Here is a 21,387-nt window from a genome sequence, read left to right on the forward strand (position 1 = left end):
ATGGTGTAGAAGAATCAGACTTAAAGCCACGGAGTTATAACACGAAATCCAACTTGGTGTAGCGAGATCGAGATACTCTAATAGAGCAGTCATCCTAATAGAGCAGTCACCCTGAACAGAATTCAAGAGATCAGTTAGAAATAAGTAACCTGTATAGAGATCAGCTACAAACAAATCACCCTGTAGAGAGTTCAGCTACAAACAATTCACCCTGTTCAGACATCAGTTAGAAGAAGTTTTCTTGTAGAGAGTTCAGTTACAAACAAATCACCCTGTTGAAAGATCAGCTAGAAGATGTCACCTTGTAGATAGTTCAGTTACAAAGAAACCACCATGTAGAGAATTCAGCTACAAACTAGTGACCCTGTAGATACATCAGCTAGAAGAAGTTACCTTGTAGAGAGTTCAGCTACAAAGAAAACATTCTGTAAAGAGCTCAGCTGCAAACAAATCACCTATACAGAATTCAGCTACAAACAAATCACCCTGTAGAGAGATCAGCTAGAAGAAGTTACCTTGTAGATAGTTCAGCTACAAACAAATCATCCTGTAGAGAGATCAGCTAGAAGAAGTTACCTTGTAGATAGTTCAGCTACAAACAATTCACCCTGTACAGAGCTCAGTTAAAAGAGGTTTCCTTGTAGAGAGTTCAGCTACAGACAAATCACCCTGTAGAGAGATCAGTTAGAAGAAGTTACCTTGTAGATCGTTCAGCTACAAACAATTCACCCTGTAAAGAGATCAGCTAGAAGAAGTTACCTTGTAGAGAGTTCAGCTACAAAGAAACCATCATGTAGAGAATTCAGCCGCAAACAAATCATGTATAGAGAGTTCAGCTACAAACAAATCTCCCTGTAGAGAAATCAGCTAGAAGAAGTTTCCTTGTAAAGAGTTCTGCTACAAACAAATCACCCTGTAGAAAGATCAGCTAGAAGAAATCACCTTGTAGAGAGTTCAGCTTCAAAGAAACAATCATGTGAGAGTTCAGGTACAAACAAATTGTCCTGTAGAGAGATCAGCTAGAAGAAGTTACCTTGTAGAGAGTTCAGCTACAAAGAAACCATCATGTAGAGAGTTCAGCTACAAACAAATCGGCCTGTAGAGAGATCAGCTAGAAGAAATTACCTTGTAGAGAGTTCAGCTACAAAGAAACCATCATGTAGAGAGTTCAGCTGCAAACAAATCACCTGCAGAGAGTTAAGCTACAAACAGATCTCCCTGTAGAGAGATCAGCTAGAAGAAGTCACCTTGCAGGGAGTTCAGTTACAAAGAAATAAACCATGTAGAGAGTTCAGCTGCAAACAAATCACCTGTAGAGAGTGCAGCTAGAAACAAGTCACCCTGTAGAGAGATCAGCTAGAAACAAGTCACCTTGTAGAGAGTTCAGCTAGAAGAAGTCACATTGTAGAGCTACAAAGAAACTACCATGTAGAGTTCAGCTGCAAACAAATCACCTTGTAGAGAACTCAGCTACAAACAAATCGCCGTGTAGAAAGATTAGCTAGAAGAAGTTACCTTATAGGGAGTTCAGCTATGAACAGATCACCCTGTAGAGAGTTCAACTACAAACAAATCACCCTGTAGAGAGTTCAGTTACAAAGAAACCACCATGTAGAGAGTTCAGCTGCAAAAAATATCAATCACGCTGTAGAGAGTTCAGCTAGAAGAAGTCACCTTGTAGAGAGTTAAGCTGCAAATAAATCATCCTGTAGAGAATTAAGCTACAAACAAATCACCCTGTAGAAAGATCAGCTAGAAGAAGTTACCTTGTAGAGAGTTCAGCTACAAAGAAACCACCATGTAGAGAGTTCAGCTAGAAACAAGTCACCCTGTAGAGAGATCAGCTAAAAACAAGTCACCCTGTAGAGAGTTCAGCTAGAAGAAGTCACATTGTAGAGAGTTCAGCTACAAAGAAACTACCACGTAGAGAGTTCAGCTGCAAACAAATCATCCTGTAGAGAGTTCAGCTATAGAAGAAGTCACCTTTTAGAGAGTTCAGCTACAAAGCAACCACCATGTAAAGAGTTCAGCTGCAAAAAACTCAATCACCTTGTAGAAAGATCGGCTAGAAGAAGTTACCTTGTAGAGAGTTCAGCTACAAAGAAACCACCATGTAGAGAGTTCAGCTGCAAACAAATCACCTGTAGAGAGTTCAGCTAGAAACAAGTCACCCTGTAGAGAGTTCAGCTAGAAGAAGTCACATTGTAGAGAGTTCAGCTACAATGAAACTCCCATGTAGAGAGTTCAGCTGCAAACAAATCACTCTGTAGAGAACTCAGCTACAAACAAATATGCAGTGTAAAAAGATCAGCTAGAAGAAGTTACCTTGTAGAGAGTTCAGCTACAACGAAACCACCATATAGAGAGTTCAGCTACAAACAAATCACCTGTAGAGAGTTCAGCTAGAAACAAGTCACCCTGTAGAGAGATCAGCTAGAAGAAGTTACCTTGTAGGGATTTCAGCTACAAACAAATCACCCTGTAGAGAGTTCAGCTACAAAGAAACCATTCTGTAAAGAGCTCAGCTGCAATCAAATCACTTGTACAGAATTCAGCTACAAACAAATCACCCTGTAGAGAGATCAGCTAGAAGAAATTACCTTGTAGATAGTTCAGCTACAAACAAATCACCCTGTAGAAAGATCAGTTAGAAGAAGTTACCTTGGAGAAAGTTCAGCTACAAAGAAACCATTTTGTAAAGAGCTCAGCTGCAAACAAATCACCTGTACAGAATTCAACTACGAACAAATCACCCTGTAGAGAGATCAGCTATAAGAAGTTACCTTGTAGATAGTTCAGCTACAAACAAATCTCCCTGTAGAGAGATCAGCTAGAAGAAATTACCTTGTAGAGAGTTCATCTACAAAGAAACCACCATGTAGAGAGTTCAGCTGCAAAGAAATCACCCTGTAGAAAATTCTGCCAGAAACAAATTGCCCTGTAGAAAGATCAGTTAGAAGAAGTTACCTTTTAGAGAGTTCAGCTACAAAGAAACCATTCTGTAAAGAGCTCAGCTGCAAACAAATCACCTATACAAAATTCAGCTACAAACACATCACCCTGTAGAGAGATCAGCTAGAAGAAGTTACCTTGTAGATCATTCAGCTACAAACAATTCACCCTGTAGAGAGAGCAATTAGAAGAAGTCACCTTGTAGAGTGTTCAGTTACAAAGAAACCACCATGGAGATTTCTGTAATCAATATATGTGACCGGATTTGCGAAAAGGGGTGTTCCACACACATCCAATTCCATAAACGTTGGAGACCATAACTCAGTGTTCAAGTAACATATTAACCTGAAAATTTCACCATGTATTCAGCTATAGTGATGCTCACCACTACCCAAATTTCAAGGCAATAGCTCTTTCCAATCTGAAGTTATCAATTGTCAAAGTTGGCAAATTGGATGTGTGTGGAAGACCCCTTTTCGCAAATCCTGTCACATATGTATTATACAGTATATATAATTTGTACATTTACTGATAAAATATTTAAAGTACATCTACTTCATCTTTTCTTCTTCCTGTAGTAAAGAAAAAAACATAGGTTAAAAAATCCCAAAGTTGGCCATAGGCCGGCTTTGGGGTATACAAATACAAAACGAAATGAAATCTAATCCAAAACAGCCAAGCTGTAAAAAAAGTGTGTGGCCCTCAGAAAGGCTATGGTGAAAAAAGATGTGAAATCCAAGGTGGCGGCCAAGAAATGGCTGTGATGGTAGGTTAATGGTAAAAATTTTAATAATGACAATTTAGGTAAATTTTGTGAAGCGGCACAAAAATTCACCTGAATTGTCGTTATTAAAATTTTTACCATTAACCTACCATCACAGCCATTTCTTGGCCGCCACCTTGGATTTCACATCTTTTTTCACCATAGCCTTTCTGAGGACCGCGCACTTTTTTTACAGCTTGGCTGTTTTGGATTAGATACAATTGAACTGATGAAATAGTAACATGTCAGCTACAACTGTGTATACACAAGATATACAGGCAAGGATTCTCAAGGAGATTGCAACAATCATGTACAACAACCAGCTACCCTTCCAGTTACCAGCAATCAGCTACATTAGCTAACTATAGTGAAGTACTATCACAACCTTCACCAATCCAGTTTTTATTGCTTGCCATGATTACTGACCCTGTCTACCCACAACTGTCTATTTGTGTCAGCTATATATGAAAATATAAAAAAAAACTAAGTTAAATGAAAATATTATGTTTGCTGTCCATGGTTTATATTTCATAAAATTAATAAATAATGTCTCTACTTTAATCATTATTATATAATGATATGGTAAATAAATGACAACTATCTTCTGTATTTGTACCGGCTGTTGTACTGTCACACATTAAAGAGGTAATAGTTACTCAGAGAATGTGCATGGTCTGATAAGTACATTATTTGATAAATAATGCAACGGAGTAATGCATTCATGCTGTACTGAATATAGTGTTGTGCCATACAGTGACACACACACACACTTACACACACATAAGGAAAGTATATGTAAAAATGTAGAGCTAAGAGAATTGTTCAGAATTCTTTAGACTTAGTAACTATAAATCTTGCTAATGCATTTTAATTGAAGCATCATATTATGCAATTGTTAGATCTCACACGCTTGAAGAGAGAACAAAGGTATAGCTATATACACGTGACCACGTGCACAGAAAAATAAATTATTAAGATCTGGATATGTAATGTAGCTGTCAAAATAAACAACTCTATATATAACAGCCATGTGAGTGGGAGTACCATTAGGGCCGAAATAAAAACAGCCATGTGAATTCATAATAGAGTACTTCCTTTCAAACAGGCCACAAACACTGACACTCATATCTTATGGCCACTCATTGCCACAATTAACATATTGAAATAATTTGTATCATTTATGGAATCATAAATTTAGAACCCATCAAATGTTTAAAGTCTGTCAGCTGCCACATCTGCAACTCGCTACCCTATCTGGCTATGCCTTAGCATACACAAAACAAATACATTCTCTCTGTTTCTTACTTTCTCTCTCAAACACACTTCACTTTCTCTCTCTCTATTCCTCTTTCTCTCACTCGCACAAACACACACACACACACACACACGCACACGCACGCACGCACACACAAAGCAAAGCCTCCAGCAGCCATGCAAAACATAGCTATTGCTGCCCAGTGAACCAGCACTGGGATGTCTGTGCACCACTCAGGAACTTGAGCCTTGTGCAGGAAAATCCTCCTGGGGCAGAGCTAGTAACCCGCAGGAGGAATGTCCAGGTCTCATGGAGAGAGGTCACAGAACCTAAAGTTCCACAATACCTCAACACCACTAAGCGAGACAAGGACAGTTGGGGAATTTGCTTCCCCAGTTTACACCAGGTACCCATTGATGCTACAGCTGGGTGGGCTGTTTCCCCAGTTGACACCAGCCCACCAGGTCCTCGCTGGGTATACTGGAGCAATGTGAGTAAAGTTTCTTGCTCAAGGAAACAACAACAACACCAAAGTGGCTCAACTGGGAATTGAACCTGGGACCTTTCGACTACCAGGCCGATGACCTAACCACTTGGCTATGCTGCCTCACACACACATGCACGCTCGCTCGCACACACCTGTTCCTTGAATTGATTAACTTGCAAACTCAGTTATATAGAATACACACACATCAATTTCACTGCTTGCCTGAGGACCTCTGTCTTCACCCCAGCCCTCCACAGGAGATATCTACTCAAGATGCTTAATAACCTGCTTGGAAACATTATTATCAGTAGACAGGTATTTAAAGTGGATGGAGCCCAAATGAAAATGGGGTACATTTGAACCACCCAGACATACTAAGCACAAACCACTAGCCCATTTACCAGTTATGTGTTAATTATGCAACTTCCTTTAACAGAATGCTACAATAATTACATAATTTGTTGCAATGTGTCACAGACAAAAGCAGGGACTTGATCATGAGTCGTTGACAATGCTACCAAACAGTAAAAGTGGTGTGTTTCCAGACCCATCACAAGGAGGATAATAATAGTATGAGCATTTGCCCAATACACATACCTGCACACATACCTGTATATGTATGCATCAAGCTTGGTGATAACCTGAATTACACAATTGTATTAACATCATACATTTTGATTAAACCATCAATGGATGCACCCTTCATTCACGAATTAATGTATTTTATTATTGGCTATACATTGCACTGCTCTGTATACATAGTTTTAACTTTGATAGTTTGGTGCACCTTGCAATTGCCAACTTTAAACAAGTTCAGGATTTCAGAAGGGGGTATTCGGAAACCTGAGAACCCTTCCTGGTGTTTGTGTGTGCATGCACATGCATGCGTGTGTACATAAGGTAAGGTATCAAACTTTACAGAAAGTGTTAAAGTTGCATTCCTTCTGCATGATAATTATTGTTGGTACCAACAGTCCCTGTTCATAGCATCTATCACTTAATTAAGAACTCGTAAGTCATTAGAGACTAGATCTCTCCAACATTTTCTTGGCCTATGTGCAGATCTTCATAAGAGGTTCTGCAAGTCACACTTTGAAAGTCTTAACTAAACATCATTATCACATCTACTAGTTGTGGATGACTTTGTGTGTGTGTGTGTGTGTGTGTGTGTGTGTGTGTGTGTGTGTGTGTGTGTGTGTGTGTGTGTGTGTGTGTGTGTGTGTGTGTGTGTGTGTGTGTGTGTGTGTGTTGATGCATGTGTAATGTATTTAGTGTGATGTGTCGTATGTGTATGGTGTGCATATGTTGTGCTGTATGTACATGTGTATGTGTAACGTCTGTACATGTGTGTGTCTGTGTGTATGTTTTTTTTTACTCTGTGTGTATATGTGTAGTGCGTGTGTGTGTATGCATACATGTGCATGTGTATGTGTGTGACTAGCTATTGTAGTGTAGTGCTAAAATAATTGACAAACGTGATTTGTCATGAACTATGGTAGTGGTTTATAATAGAAATCGCCTATATATGTTTTTGCCAAATCCTAATAGAACACTCACCTAAACACCACCTTAAAAAGCTTCCCCAAACACAAAAGAAGTCTTATAGAAGTTAATTTGAAAGAAGTGTAGGCCCAGTAGAAAATATAAAGTCAAAAGGAATTAATAATTAAATTCTGTTTTGTTCATATCATGAACCATAGTAAAGGTTCACAATGGAGATCGCCTATTAGTCCGGTAGATATAACTGAAAAAGGGGTGAACCCGGAAAAAATTCGAAGAAAGCTGATTTTGGTATCATTAGAAAGCAAATGTTTCATAGAATAACATATCCAAAATCCCCTAAAATCCACCTTGGGGAATTTTTTTATGGCCAATTTAGTATTGAGGCATATGTGACTGGATTCAGGAAAGTGGATCTTCCACACATATCCAATTTACTAACTTTGACAACTCATAACTTCAGATTGGAAAATGGTATTGACTTGACATTTGATCAGTAGTGAGCACCAGCATCACTTATTAGGTGAAGAAAATTTCAGGTTGGTATTCACCTTGTACACTACGTTGTGGTTTCTCAATCGGATGCATTTGCAAACCCATTTTTGCAAATCTGGTCATTTTTGACCAACAAAAATGTGTTATCCTTAAATTATTTTTCTTGAAACAGGCTGTATGACCATTCAGGTGTCCTACAGAGCTTTGATCAGCACCTGTGCTTAATAAATAAACCAATAATTAGCTAGTTATTACTTTTTTTTTGACCATCATGATTATGATGAATGTGTACAACAACAACAAAAAAGACAAGTATGTGAATCCTCGGACTAACATGCAACCACAGATATGATCTACACAGTAGTCAGTTGTGGGCATGGCAAGGGAAAAAAAAGTGTAACTACATGCGTATGTACATACATATACATACAACAAGAAAAAGCCCTCTAAGGTAGCTACAAAATCTAGTTCAATCAGTCTGGGTCGATAGTCCATTCTTTACAGTTCCTCCCAAAAAAGATCCTCTGAGATGCAGAAATTGATGCCCCAACCACTTCATTCAAAACAGCTCTAAGTTAACACTGGCTTTTGAAAACAATAAATCTTGATCCATGAAAAAAACTACATCTTTAAGTAATACTGATAGCTAATAACTTTAAAAAATACGTTTGATTGTTCAATTATTAGCTACTGTAGATAAAATGGCTTTTCAGCTTCACCCAGATTTTAAGGGGTAAAGCTAGGGCTCTACTCAAGTTAATAAAGAGTAGCTTTCAGTGCCCTATGTCTAGTATCTCTTTTCTGCAAGTGAGCGCTGTCTCATCTGCCAGCCCGGCTGCAAATGCTTTTTTCTCTGGCGGGGTCGGTGGGGGAGGCGTTTCTTCAGTCGAACCCACCCACCTCCACAGTAACGGTCCTGATTTATAACCAGTGCAAACGATTGCGTGGCTGTAGCCTGTTTCGCTTTTGACTCTCAATGCGCACGTGCATTGGTCACACCCTACGATTTCCTTGTATGGGTACATATTCTCAATAAAAAAATATATATATATATATATATATATATATATATATATATTGACCTAATTAGGCAGACCAAGCGTATAAAAATATTCCAGTTCTCGGTATTGTTTTCATTGGCGTATCCCCTCGCAAAAAAATTGCGTTCCAGTAAACAAGGAAGAGCTTATCTCCACATCGTACGAATATGCTGGTAATCATAGTGTTGCTCCTGCATGTCGTTTCTATCAAAGGTACAGTAGCTATGGCATTGCATTGCTGTATTGCATGGTAGTTTAATCATTGTTCTATAGCTTGCTTTTAGATAGCTTTTCAGTGGCAGATTCAGACTTTAAAAAGAGGAGTTCGCTCTCAGTGAGACATGGTAGCTAGCTATGGCTACCTACACGTAGTTGTGCATGTCATATGATAGCAAGATTAATAATCATGCACTCATCAGCAGTGTTCCAATTTAATAAACCTTTGCAAAAGTGACTAAAATGTTAGTAAAAGTAGTTGCAAGTAGAAACAGTGTTTCCCTAGCTTTGTTCACCTTCAAGTGTGCTAAGCACTCAAATAATTATCCTTGTCTTGATCCTTAATTGTTTTACAATTCAAACTCAGTTCAACTATGTACGCTACTGAGAGATGGGCAATATGATACCAAAAGTATCGATGGTATGCAATTCAAAGTGAGTATTGATACTCAAAACCACAAAGCTTCAGTGATACTGATACAGGTAGATCACATGATCAATTGGTAAGATTTTATTGTTAATAGCGGGAATGTGACTGCTATTTTGAAGGTCTTTAGGTAGCACTTTAATGCTTGATCAAGCTAGCTAAAAGTAGTCTCGTGCCCAGACTACTTTTCTCTCACCAAAATACAAAAGGGAAAGAAGCGGTCTGGGTACAAGACTAATTTAAAATCACTGTTGACACTTACAACAAGCAAAAAAACTTATGCTGTATACCAAGATACCTTCATTTCAGTAGCTTTTGCGCCACATCGATATCATATCATATCAATACTTTGTTGTAACAGAGCTGTGCACATGCGTACAGTGTATTTGGAATGTGTCATTAAGAATAGTATATGGAAGAACTGTGTGGTCTAGGGTTCCAGCCCTTGTGCTGTAACAGGGCACCCCAGCTTGTTACCTACATTGGAGGTCTCACAGAGATAGGAACAGAACAGAAGTTGCCATGACAGCTACTTAATTATACAAGTATAAGAAAAAAATAGGATTTTAAATTAGAGTAGGGACAGTGTATAGTGCTGCAATAAAAAGTACTGAAACAAGCTGGATCGGAGTAGTACATAATGTCCAAATACTGTAAAACAATAAGAAGTGAATATCCCTACTGTGCATTGTCTTTTAGAAATTACCTTTTTTGGTCTATACCGATAGTCTAGCTATGTTCCTGATCAGAAACCAGTCACCAAAAATCCTGGAGCTGCCTATGTAAGTAGACAGCCCTTGTGCTTCTATAAATATAACTGCATTAGATCCATGCTCACTGCAGATCATGACCCCAACTCATGAATATATGAAATGTGATATGTAATATGCAAGGGTATTAGTGCTCATGACTTTACAAAATAAAGTTCACAAACATGTATAAGTAAAAATTAGGAATTTTAAACTAGAGTAGGAACAATGTAGTGCCCCAATGAAAAGTACTTAACAAGCTGGATCAGAGTAGTGCATAATGTCCAGTTGCTAAAAACAAGAAGCAAGTATCCCTACTGTGCGTTTCAATTATAGAATCTTTACAGCACATTAGGGATATTCGTTTCTTATTGTTTCACAGTAACTGTACATTATATACTACTCCGATCCAGTCCTTTTTATTTGGGGTGTTACATGCAATAAGTCATATAGGTTGCATATGTAACTGTAGTTATTAAATACACTATACACCGTGAGCTTTTATATACGCATACTTACATTTAGGTGGACCATTAAATGTGACAATTTTGTCTGATCCTCCAAAAGATAGCCAATTTTGTGAAAATCAGGAAGTGATATTAGTGTGTCATGCTAATGATGTCACTAAACCAGCATACGAGTGGTTCACAAGCAAGTCCAATCTTTCTGACCAGTCCAGCAGCATCACAGTTTATGCACCACCCATATCACTGGAGTATTATTGTAATGTAACAGATTTAGTGACTGAGAGAAATGGACAAGCTAGTATTGTAATAACTGGAAATGGTGAGACTTACATGTACAGTACACCAGGGTAGATCCAGGGTTTGGAAAGGAGGGGTGCATCAGAGTAGTAGGTATATACAAACAGGAAGGTCAGGGGGTGCAGCCCCACAGAATCTATGGATATTACGTAAATTTGCACTGAAACATTAATTTTGTGAACAAATATCTAAATTGAGGCAATAAATTATGCTTTCTGAGTGCATGTTCTTTATTAAACATGAGTTGTACGGATTGGTAACAGTGGTGATTTCGATATGAATAGTTTATGACCCTTGTGTTATATGGCTATAGTACATACAGTCACTGCTCTGTATTGTATTTGCTGCATCATACCATGGGCATAATATACTTAGCCTCCTAGGAAGTGTTTGATGGGACACACCATAGGACTATCTGTGTTGCATGTAGTGACTGTTCTAATAGAGTACCTTTATCATACAGTGCAGTAGTATATACTGTATATTAGGGATCATGGAGGTTTGGGCTTTCAAAGCCAAAAATATATCACCCTACAACCAACTTCACAATACCTTTATGGCACCTTGGCAGTATTGGTTAGGTAGAATCAAGCACAAAAGTGCCTTCAGTATGACCTAAAATGCTTCCAAACAGTTACTATGAAATTTTTTTTTAAATTTAGTGGAACTGACTGACTGATTGACTGACCAACTGACCGAATGACTAACTAATGCCTTCAGATAAATGTATCTTGATATGTTCACTTGTCAACTGCCATCTAATGATGGTGGTTGTTTTGGTAGGGTCCTATATGATTATGCAATAGGAACAGTGATATGATCAGTCACAAATTGTGACTCCCAATTACATGAGGTTTGTAGGTGACATACCTGGGGGTTCCCTACTTTGAAGGCACAGGGATTGCTAAGACCATGGGAAGGCTACAGCCTTTCCTGTCAAGCCACACATACTTAGGAACCCAATTGTACCCAGCAATAACTAGAACACTGATCCATGCACTGGTAACAAGACAGAGATTGAAACATTACCTATAAGAATAAAGTACTGTGCATGCTAATGTAATAAACAATTCAAAAGCGTAAATTCTGTGGAACTCCAGATAACAATAACCAAATATCCGTCCCTATCTAGCAATTTGGGAGCCACTTCAAGCAATTTTGTAAATGATGAACAATTCGCTATAACACAAAAGACACGTGGTAGTATTTGGTGCCTTATTCAACACTCCAGAATGTACATGTGTGCATCCATTTTGAACAGCTCAGTTTATTGGTCTTAGCTAGGCCTTTCAGGTTACTAAATTGCTTAGTTCCCTTTGGTCTTGGTGACTAATTATCATTCATTTACATATAACAACGATTTTGTAATTCTCACCACAATTTGCATAATATGCCTCAGCTCATGAACATACAACAAGCTTTCAACTTGATATCATAGTACTACAAGTGGTAGCTAGCATTTTGGCAGAAGTTAACGAATTGACCTACCACAAGCAATTTATTTATTTATTAAGACTTTACAGCACAAGTGCTGAAGGTCTCTAGGACTCCTGGTCCTACAGCCTGATTAAAGTTGTTACAAAAAGTATGAAAAGATGGAGAAAGGAGAAAAAAATTCAAGACTGGACCTGGGAAGCCTCAAACCTGCAGACATCTGATTAATGCTCAAAACACTTACAGGAGTCTGCCAGGCGGTCAGGATGACTTCTCCTTGTTAATTTCAAGTATATGTGTCCATAGGAACTCTAGAAAGTGACTTTATTATCTCAAAGTACCCCCAAGTGGAACCAATTGTTTTGAATGAAACTACCTGGGCATGATTGGAATCACTTAATTGTGATGGTAAAAATTCTTCTCAATGGTGATAGCAGTCAATCATTCTTAAGGAGTAAACTACTCTAATAGGGCAGTCAACCACTCTAAAGAATATCAGGTTTGCATGCTTTTGTATGCAGCAATAGTTACACAATTAAAATGTATAGTCTACAATAGTTTTTCAGATCTAAATTTTTCCTATGCCTAGACTCCCAAGAACAACACCTATATTTGTTGCTCTACTGTGCAACTTCCATTGCCATGGCTGCACTTTCATCCACTGTTCACCTTGCTCCACCACCTATGTTTCAGAAGCTCCAACTTTGGAAATTCATTGGGGGTGGAATTTGTTACCAACTAGCTGTGAATAAAGGATGCAGCCTCCAAAAAATTAGGGTGAAAAAAGTTGTGAAATCAAAGATGGAGGTCAAGAAATGGCTGCAATGATGCTAATGTCAATCATGTTTAATGATGAGTGGTTATGAACATTAGCATCATTGCAGCCTTTTAGTCTTTTTGCATTCCCAAGTAACTCTAATTGGCCAGTAATTTGGCTGCGTTAGAATAAATATAGCATGCGAAAGAGTGGGCAAGAGGCAAATATAGCATGAGCAAAGCCGAGGGCTATATATTTCATCTCTTCGAGTGCTATATTTCACATCTAGCACAAGCTAGGTGATTCCTTACATAAGATTTATAGAGAGTCACCTTCAATCTGCAGTAAACAACACGTATGAAACAATCTGAAACTCATGAAGTATAGTCTTGAAGTCCATAATTTTAGCTATAATATATATATATATATATATATATGCCATTGTGCGTATATCTAAGAATGCCGCCTTCTTTAAGCAGTTCCATATCTTGCACTGAGTGTTCTATATTGTCCATGCACTATCCTGGTATGTATAGAGCTGCAGATGCGTATACCATTCTATGTGGCAGATATAGAAATTCTTTATCTAACAAAATTCTTTATGTTAGAGTTAAAGCACTGCCGTGCGTGTGTATGGAAAATACGATACAAGGGGGTGTGTCGAGAGGCTAATACAGCACAAGGTGAAGCCGAGTGCTGTATTTGCTTTGAGACACCCCCAAGTACTGTATTTTTCATACATACAAGCAAGGCGGTGCTTTAAGTGTTATATTGTACTTCCTGGTTGTCTGGCTCGGAGCGATTTTCTTTAGTACTCAAACCGCTGCAATTTTTAATAATAAGGATATCAGTAAGTGTTCATATAATCTATTTCTAGTTGTAGGACAAACTCATGGGATTATTTTGGCTGGTTTAGCGATTTACAGTGTGTTGTTTATGTAACATTCCTTAAATAAATTCTCCGCATAACTGTACTGTATTTGCCCAATTAACTGCATAACTGTTTTGTATGACTCATACAGTACAGCTATGCAGCTGATTAGTATTGTATGGACAATATGATATGTGGCATCGCTTGATCCTCCCACGCAAAGCATTGTATGAGTTGTACTTTGCGTGGGAGGATCAAAGTGATGCCATGTATCGTATTGTCCATACAGTACTAATCAGCTGCATAGCTGTACTGTATGAGTCATACAGTACAGTTATGCAGCTAATTGGGCAAATACAGTACAATTATGTAGAGAATTTATTTAAGGAATGTTACATAAACAACACACTGTAAATTGCTAAAACCAGCCAAAATAATCCCATGAGTTTGTTCTACGGCCAGAAATAGATTGTATTAACACTTACTGATCATCTGATCACGAAGCTTTTAAAACATGACTCCACTAAGACAGCACGATTGATCATGTGCCAGATATTGTAAATCGCTAAAACTAGCCAAACTAATCCTATTAGTTCGTTCTACGACTAGAAATAGATTATATGAACACTTACTGATATCCTTATCACCGAAAATCACAGCAGTTTGAATACTAGAGAAAATCGCTCCGAGCCAGATGACCAGGAAGTACAATATAACACTTAAAGCACCGCCTTTCTTGTGTGTATGAAAAATACAGTACTCGGGGTGTGTCTTGAGGAAAATACAGCACTTGGCTTTACCTCGTGCTGTATTAGCCTCTCGACACACCCCCTCGTACATACACACGTCCAGTGGTGCTTTAACTCTAACATATACCACACCTATGGTTGAGATCAAAAGCGCCATGCTGTGGTATATAACTGATATACCATGGCAAAATGTACGCTTTGTGGCTACGCTTACCACATATGGATACCAGTGTCGACTTGTTATCGTCGTAATGAGCAGCAGAAGAGAAGGGCTTATGACCAGTGGATGCGTGATGTGGAGATGGGATGTTTCTCACCACTTGTCTTTTCAGCTGTTGGTGGTTGTGGACCAACTGCTGATGTTGTCCTTAAGAGGTTGGCTTCATGCATTGCCACCCGCCAGGGAAAGCCCTACAGTCACACGCTTTGCTGGCTTCGATACCGCAACTACATAGATGCCAACAGCATCGAGGGGCAAGCCTGAGTTATTGAAGTGGTGTAGTATCCGTGACACACGTACGAGACATAGGGATACCATATTGGTTTTTCTTTGATGTACTCAGCTGTTTTGTGTTTGCGTGGTTGCCACTCTCCGCCTGGACATCTCCCCGACCCCTCAATGATTGACCTGGCTGTGCACGAGGGGCATCTCCAGCCTTAGTTTGGACATTAATATAGCATTTTTTTGTTTATTTGTGATATTGATCATAGATAATTTTATTCTATTTATGCACGTTTCCAATCCAAAAATATATATGTGTGATGTAACTTCACACATTCCACGAAATCCTCATCAAGATGGTAAACAAGTCTCTAATAACAAGTACCTAAATCAACCAACAATTATTCACCTGAGCAATTTTCGATGAACTCTTGTCTCCTTCACTAACTCTCGTCTCCTTCACTAACTTCAATAATCACGAGTAGATGGGCGTGGCACTGCTATAGTGTCTAAAACACCTGATCCATCAAGGACTTCAAGCCTCTAATACTGACAAGAGCCTAGAATCATTCACCTGAGCAAGGAGGATTTTCGATGAACTCTTGTCTCCTTCACAAATCACGAGTAGATGGGGGTGGCACTGCTAAAGAATCTAAAACATCTGATCCATCAAGGATGTCTACTACTCAACAGGTGCTGTTTCACTATACCTTACTATCTATAATCATTTCATCTACTGGGGTGTAGAATATAACAGTTATCGGGATATGACAAAAATATATGCACGAGTGCTGCAGGCGCGAGTGCATATATTTTTGTCATATCCCTTGTAAGCGTGTTATAACTATAAAATATAAGTAGGGCATATTATGAATAGATTAGATAGTCAGTATATACTTGCTGTTTGTAATGTTTTGGTTGTTGTGTTGTATTAGTTTTTATCTTTCAGAAGTATACCTAGTACAATTTAAGAAACTTTTAGAAGTTATAAAATCTTTCATACGCATGTACAGTGTATGTACGTTTCTGTGTATGTGCAAGATAGGTGATGAATTATAAAGGAGTACTCAAGTGCCATTTACTTAGTTAGTATAGCTAAGCTAGTTGAATATTTTTTCACTGTTCTGGTACTGGAAATTGTCAAGGTGCATGCTATTTTATTAATGTAAGGTCACTAATATAAATAATGTACATGCTACTGTATCATGTATGGGTATGTATTTCTGAATGCTAATATTTGTAGCCATGGTCATGCATTTGATATGGATATTAATTCAGGTTCACCTCCATTAATTCATAAAACCAACTATGAAGAAGTATTGACAACAGAGGAAGGAAACTCTGTAAATTTAACAGCAGAAATAGTGAGCGGTCTGCCACTTACTGATGGCCCTGTTTGGTCAAGACTTGATGATTCATTACCTTCAAAAGCTGTTGTAATAGATTTTATGGTTGAAAATAAAGAATACAGTTCCATTGGAATTTCAAATTTGTCTTTTGGTATTGATAGTGGAAACTATTCACTTTCTGTATCTAATAAATGTGGAAAAACAACCTCATTTGTATTCATCAATGTTAAAGATACAGTATAAACGTACTTGATAGGCTAAAGTTGTACATGCACATACATTTTCATTATACATAGATTTGGGGAATATTGTAAATGCAACGCTGATTGCAATCAAAACTAGTGCTCTGCGATATATTGGTAATACCGTTTATCATGATAAATTATCATAACCGATCATCATACCATGACAGCATTTGATAACCGATATATCGAAATACCGGCATATTGATGAATACCAGTATAGGATTGCTTTTAACCCAGCCTTTGCTGTTTAATTATCCAATTTGTTGATGATTTAGCAGACACACCTAAAGAGGTTGTCACATTACAACACATACTTACTTGTACTGAACTATATATTTTTTGGTTTTTGGGATGATACTGCTTCATGCTAGGCCCAAGAAATGATGCAACAGTTACAACAACAAGCTAACTATATACCGATATATCGTGATATTTTCCGGTTACTAATACTGTGTATTCAATTTCAATACCACCGAGCTCTAATTAAAACATCTTTATCAGTTGTTGTAGATTCACTCTAAACATGCCTGTCTTAGCAACCACCTGTATAGAAAGGTCACTTATCTAATTTTAAAATCCCCAAGTGAGAAGTGTGTACTCTAATTAACCTGTCTAAAGTCACCACTTGCCTATTAAGGTCTATAAATCTACCAGTTTAGATAGGTTCCATTGTACTTAAATTTTCCCTTTGGATCCCCTTTAGGCGTGCCAGATTTCAACTTGATCGAATACCTCATTTTTGTGTTTTGTAGCAATATTTGTAAAGCGTGTGAAAACAAAAACAAAAAGATTTTCTGGGGTAACTTACTTCAATTTTGGAATGTGGACTCCCCTACCAGACAGCCAACCCTAAATTTGCTCCAATCGGGACAGACCCATGTATGCGTGAAAATCACATTTTCCTTCCTCCAGCACACTGGTGTGGCCTACCGGACAGAATGACACACTACTGTGGGTCTTCACTATTCTACTGTCATTTAGATAAGGTGGTAGTCAAACCAAAGAGTTCACTCAGTAAAACTGTATGTACTTTTAAGAATTGCAACATGTAGTAAACATGCTGTGATTTTTCATTTTGTATGTATGAACTATGCATCATCAGTTTTATTTAAAAGTTTAATAGATTAGCTAATAAATGTTGAAATCCTGAAAATCCAAGTTAGTTTGGGAACTGCTAAGCTAGCGTAGTCATGATGGTGTTGTTAAATCTTGTTGGGGAGCTTCATATTTAGAGAATGCATTGTAACTACCCCTCTTGTAGAACAATAACTCCCACATAATACTGTGTTGAGCACACCATTGAATATGTAAGTCACACCATCAAAACTACACCTATTTAGTATTAGCGGCACAACCAAAAAATCGTGCACTTTTTCATAAAGCCATGAAACTTTCCACATAAATAGTACTCCTCAATACATGTATTTTTAGATATAGTGCAATGGCTGAGTTGACCTTTGGTGACCTTTACGGCCATTTTGTACAGAAAATTGATCATTTTTGTCTTTACTCCCTGAGGCAGCAATTAACTTGTTAAAACATGGTAAAGATCTTGCTGATAGAAACAACTTGGTTTTTATTTGAAGTCAATAGGTGATTTCATTACAAAGTTATGATCATTTTTATTAGCTACAAAATTTAATCAGCCATGGCACTATATCTAACAATACATGTATTGAGGAGTACTATTTATGTGGAAAGTTTCATGGCTTTATGAAAAAGTGCACAATATTGCCAATTTTGGGGGCTACGCCACTATACTAATTGAGCATGTTTTCCACAATCGATCATAACAGGCCAAAATGTTGGAATACTAGTAGTGGATGACTTCAAAAATGTTTCAATCACACTGCGGTTGGGTGTTTTAGCAGTAGAGTTGTTTTTTCTCCAAGCTTAGCTGTAGGCACCATATGGCACCAACATTAATAGGTAACTAGTAATCAACGTCTGGCAATTCTATCTATATACGTTAGTTGAGCAAGTTTCCTGCCAATGCCGCACCACTATGAAAAAGGTCATATCCATAGACCCCTGCAACTATGATAAAAGCATTTTCCCTGCAAAGTTAATTCAAAGATTTTCCTGTAAAATAATTTTTTATCCTCTGTGTTTTAGTCATGTCTTGTAAATAAGTGTATTTGAAAGTTTGTTACATGCGCTCAAAAGTTTTCTCTGCAAACTACATAATTCAGTCATACATGTGGACATCTACTGCAAAATGGAATGTATTGCAGGTCCTAAAGTTTGTCCATCAGTTGATCCTGCACCTATACTACTAAAAGGATGTGTAGATGCTGTGACTATTGAAGGAGAGACTGTTACCTATGACTGTTCCTATGAAGCAAACTACACAAACTTCAAGATGCTTGTTAATAGCTATTGGATTGTTGCAGTTCCAAACCAGCAGTCATTTCATATTGATGAGAATAGTACCATTGCTAACTACTCTGTGAATGTATATGAAGATTGTATATTAAACAGTGAACCATGTTGTCAAGTTACCAGCAGTCTACATATAAAACATGTCTCAGCTCTCCAAAATGGTACCACTGTAACTTGTTATGCAGGAATGTTATCACAGCTTAATAATGAGATAATTAACAGCAATGCAAACTTGAGTGAGTTATGTAAATAGAAAATTTGTAAGTCATTGTGTATGTGTTACATCATATGTGGTAAAAACAAAACAAGTATACTGAATGTGTACAAGTATGTATGCACATAGGCATACTGCACGTTCGTATGTATGTATGTATGTATGTATGTATGTATGTATGTATGTACGTACGTACGTATGTATGTACGTACGTACGTATGTATGTACGTACGTACGTATGTATGTACGTACGTATGTATGTAAGTATGTATATATGTATGTATGTTGCTGGTCTTTGAACACTCAACTGAGTAACACAATTACTTGAATTGACTTTTAAGCACCGGATATTGCCCTGTATCTTAGATGTATGAATTAATGTGTCTTTTGTTAATTTTCAACATTTTAAATATGCTTTACAACATGCAGGACAGCTATTCTTGCCCTTAGACCTGGGGTGTTAATCATGTGTGCCAATTGTGAATGATAGACCACCAGATCCCCAATATACAGCTGGGTAGACTGGAGCAATGTGAGTAAAGTTTCTTGATCAACAACAACACCAAATTGGCATAACTGGGCATCAACCTGGAACCTTTCAATTACTGTACCAGGCTGATCCTCTAGCCATTTGGCTATGCTGCCAAGTGGCTAGAGCATAGTCAAGTGGTACATATACACGCACATACATACATATATACATACATACATGCATGCATGTATGTATGTATTTACAGGTTTTTGCAATTGAATTCGGCAACTTTGCAATTGAATTCATCCCATTTGCAATTGAGTTCGTCGCTTTTGCAATTGAATTCGTCCCGTTTGCAATTGAGTCCGTCCCTTTTGCAATTGAATTCGTCCCGTTTGCAATTGAGTTCGTCGCTTTTGCAATTGAATTCGTCCTGTTTGCAATTGAATTCGTCGGTTTTGCAATAGAATTCATCGCTTTTGCAGTTAAATTCGTCCGTAACAAGAATGGCAGCTGGAGCAAACACGAAAACATGATGTAGCAGCTGCTACAAGAACTTGTTCAAGTACAACAGTAGTAAACAACTCTTTATAAGGCAATAATTCTTCCTCAACAGCCTCTCCAGCAACATTCCAAACTCTACTGCGCCATTCGCGATGGGTGTGGTCACTCGCGAGCAAGCTAATTAGCTTGTCAGACAGCTATCAACTTCGCGTGCTACCAGCTTCAATTACCTTCTAGTGTCTCAAGTGTAACTCTCCACGGCATAAATAATTCATCTCTTAATGAACGATTGGTTTCTTGGAACCGTTTTGTTTATGATGAATTGTAATGCAAATGCGACGAATTCTATTGCAAAACCGACTAATTCAACTGCAAAACCGACGAATTCAATTGCAAAACCAACGAATTCAATCACAAACGGGACGAATTCAATTGCAAAACCGACGAATTCAATTGCAAACGGGACGAATTCAATTGCGAAACCGACGAATTCAATTGCAAACGGGACGAATTCAATCGCAAAGGCGATGAATTTAATTGCAAAAACCTGTAAGTACGTGGCTACATGCATGCATGCATGCATGATAATAGCTTAAATTATGCACAAAAGGCATACACATAATATTATTATAGCATGCAAAACATATCAATTTAGGGAACCTGGGAGTATTGTCTCCTGGGACTATCTGAAGTGAGAGATTTCAACAGTGTATCAAAAACTATTATATTAAAATATACTTGACTGTTGTATTGGGATGAGTGCTCTATTAGGGTATCTCGATCTTGCTTGATCAGTTTCAGAAAAACCCTTGGAGCTGTCCCTGGATAGATTCTTACTAATGATATGGTAAGTTGAACTAACAGCATAAAAATTGTATTGAACTTCAGCCTTGATCGATGTTAGCTTCTCAGTTCAATCACCAATACTTAGTCCTGCAATGTAGTTACGTCCCTGGCTTCCTTTATGACATGGTAAAACACCTTAAGTTGTTGTATCTGCCCGGTTATCTATTACATGCATTTATAAGGATAATATTTCTTTTATCTCAACCTACACAACAATAAAATACATGACTATATTTATGCTTACAAAAGAAACCCTATACAGCATGTTTACAAGATACAAGCTGCATAAAAAAGTACATAAAAAGTGTATTTACTTATTACTATGTAATTAACACTACCATAAAAAAACCTGCTAATACAAATTATAATTACTAAATTACTTAGCTAAGTACAACAACAAGTAAAGTACAATAACAACTTAGCATAAGGCTTCTGATTACTGCAAAGTTATGAAATTTTCTTGCCCATTTAATG

General features: G+C 37.7%; 2 protein-coding genes across 2 annotated transcripts in view; both read left to right on the top strand.

Annotated features, from left to right (window-relative positions):
• The first annotated feature begins 8,566 nt into the window (after positions 1-8,566).
• On the top strand, positions 8,567-16,493 carry LOC136268803 (uncharacterized). The gene is made up of 3 exons (XM_066064268.1): positions 8,567-8,705; positions 10,410-10,670; positions 16,180-16,493. Exons 1-3 carry the CDS (start codon positions 8,660-8,662, stop codon positions 16,491-16,493), a joined length of 621 nt encoding a protein of 206 aa, XP_065920340.1. The 5' UTR covers positions 8,567-8,659.
• A 1,544-nt stretch (positions 16,494-18,037) lies between these two features.
• Positions 18,038-21,387, top strand: part of LOC136268751 (uncharacterized) — a 29,191-nt gene continuing 25,841 nt past the window's right edge. Inside the window, exon 1 of the mRNA XM_066064215.1 lies at positions 18,038-19,113. Coding sequence (XP_065920287.1) covers positions 18,714-19,113 — 400 coding nt within the window. The 5' untranslated portion in view covers positions 18,038-18,713. The remainder of the gene's footprint in view (positions 19,114-21,387) is intronic.

This window comes from Dysidea avara, chromosome 10, assembly GCF_963678975.1.
Source record: "Dysidea avara chromosome 10, odDysAvar1.4, whole genome shotgun sequence".
In the NCBI taxonomy this organism is placed as follows: domain Eukaryota; kingdom Metazoa; phylum Porifera; class Demospongiae; order Dictyoceratida; family Dysideidae; genus Dysidea; species Dysidea avara.

Excerpts from the sequence above, each read along its gene's own strand:
- LOC136268803 (XM_066064268.1), top strand. The coding sequence starts at position 8,660 with ATGCTGGTAATCATAGTGTTGCTCCTGCATGTCGTTTCTATCAAAG. Across the intron at positions 8,706-10,409 it reads GCATGTCGTTTCTATCAAAG|GTGGACCATTAAATGTGACA; the intron begins GTACAGTAGCTA and ends ACTTACATTTAG. Across the intron at positions 10,671-16,179 it reads TATTGTAATAACTGGAAATG|GTTCACCTCCATTAATTCAT; the intron begins GTGAGACTTACA and ends ATATTAATTCAG.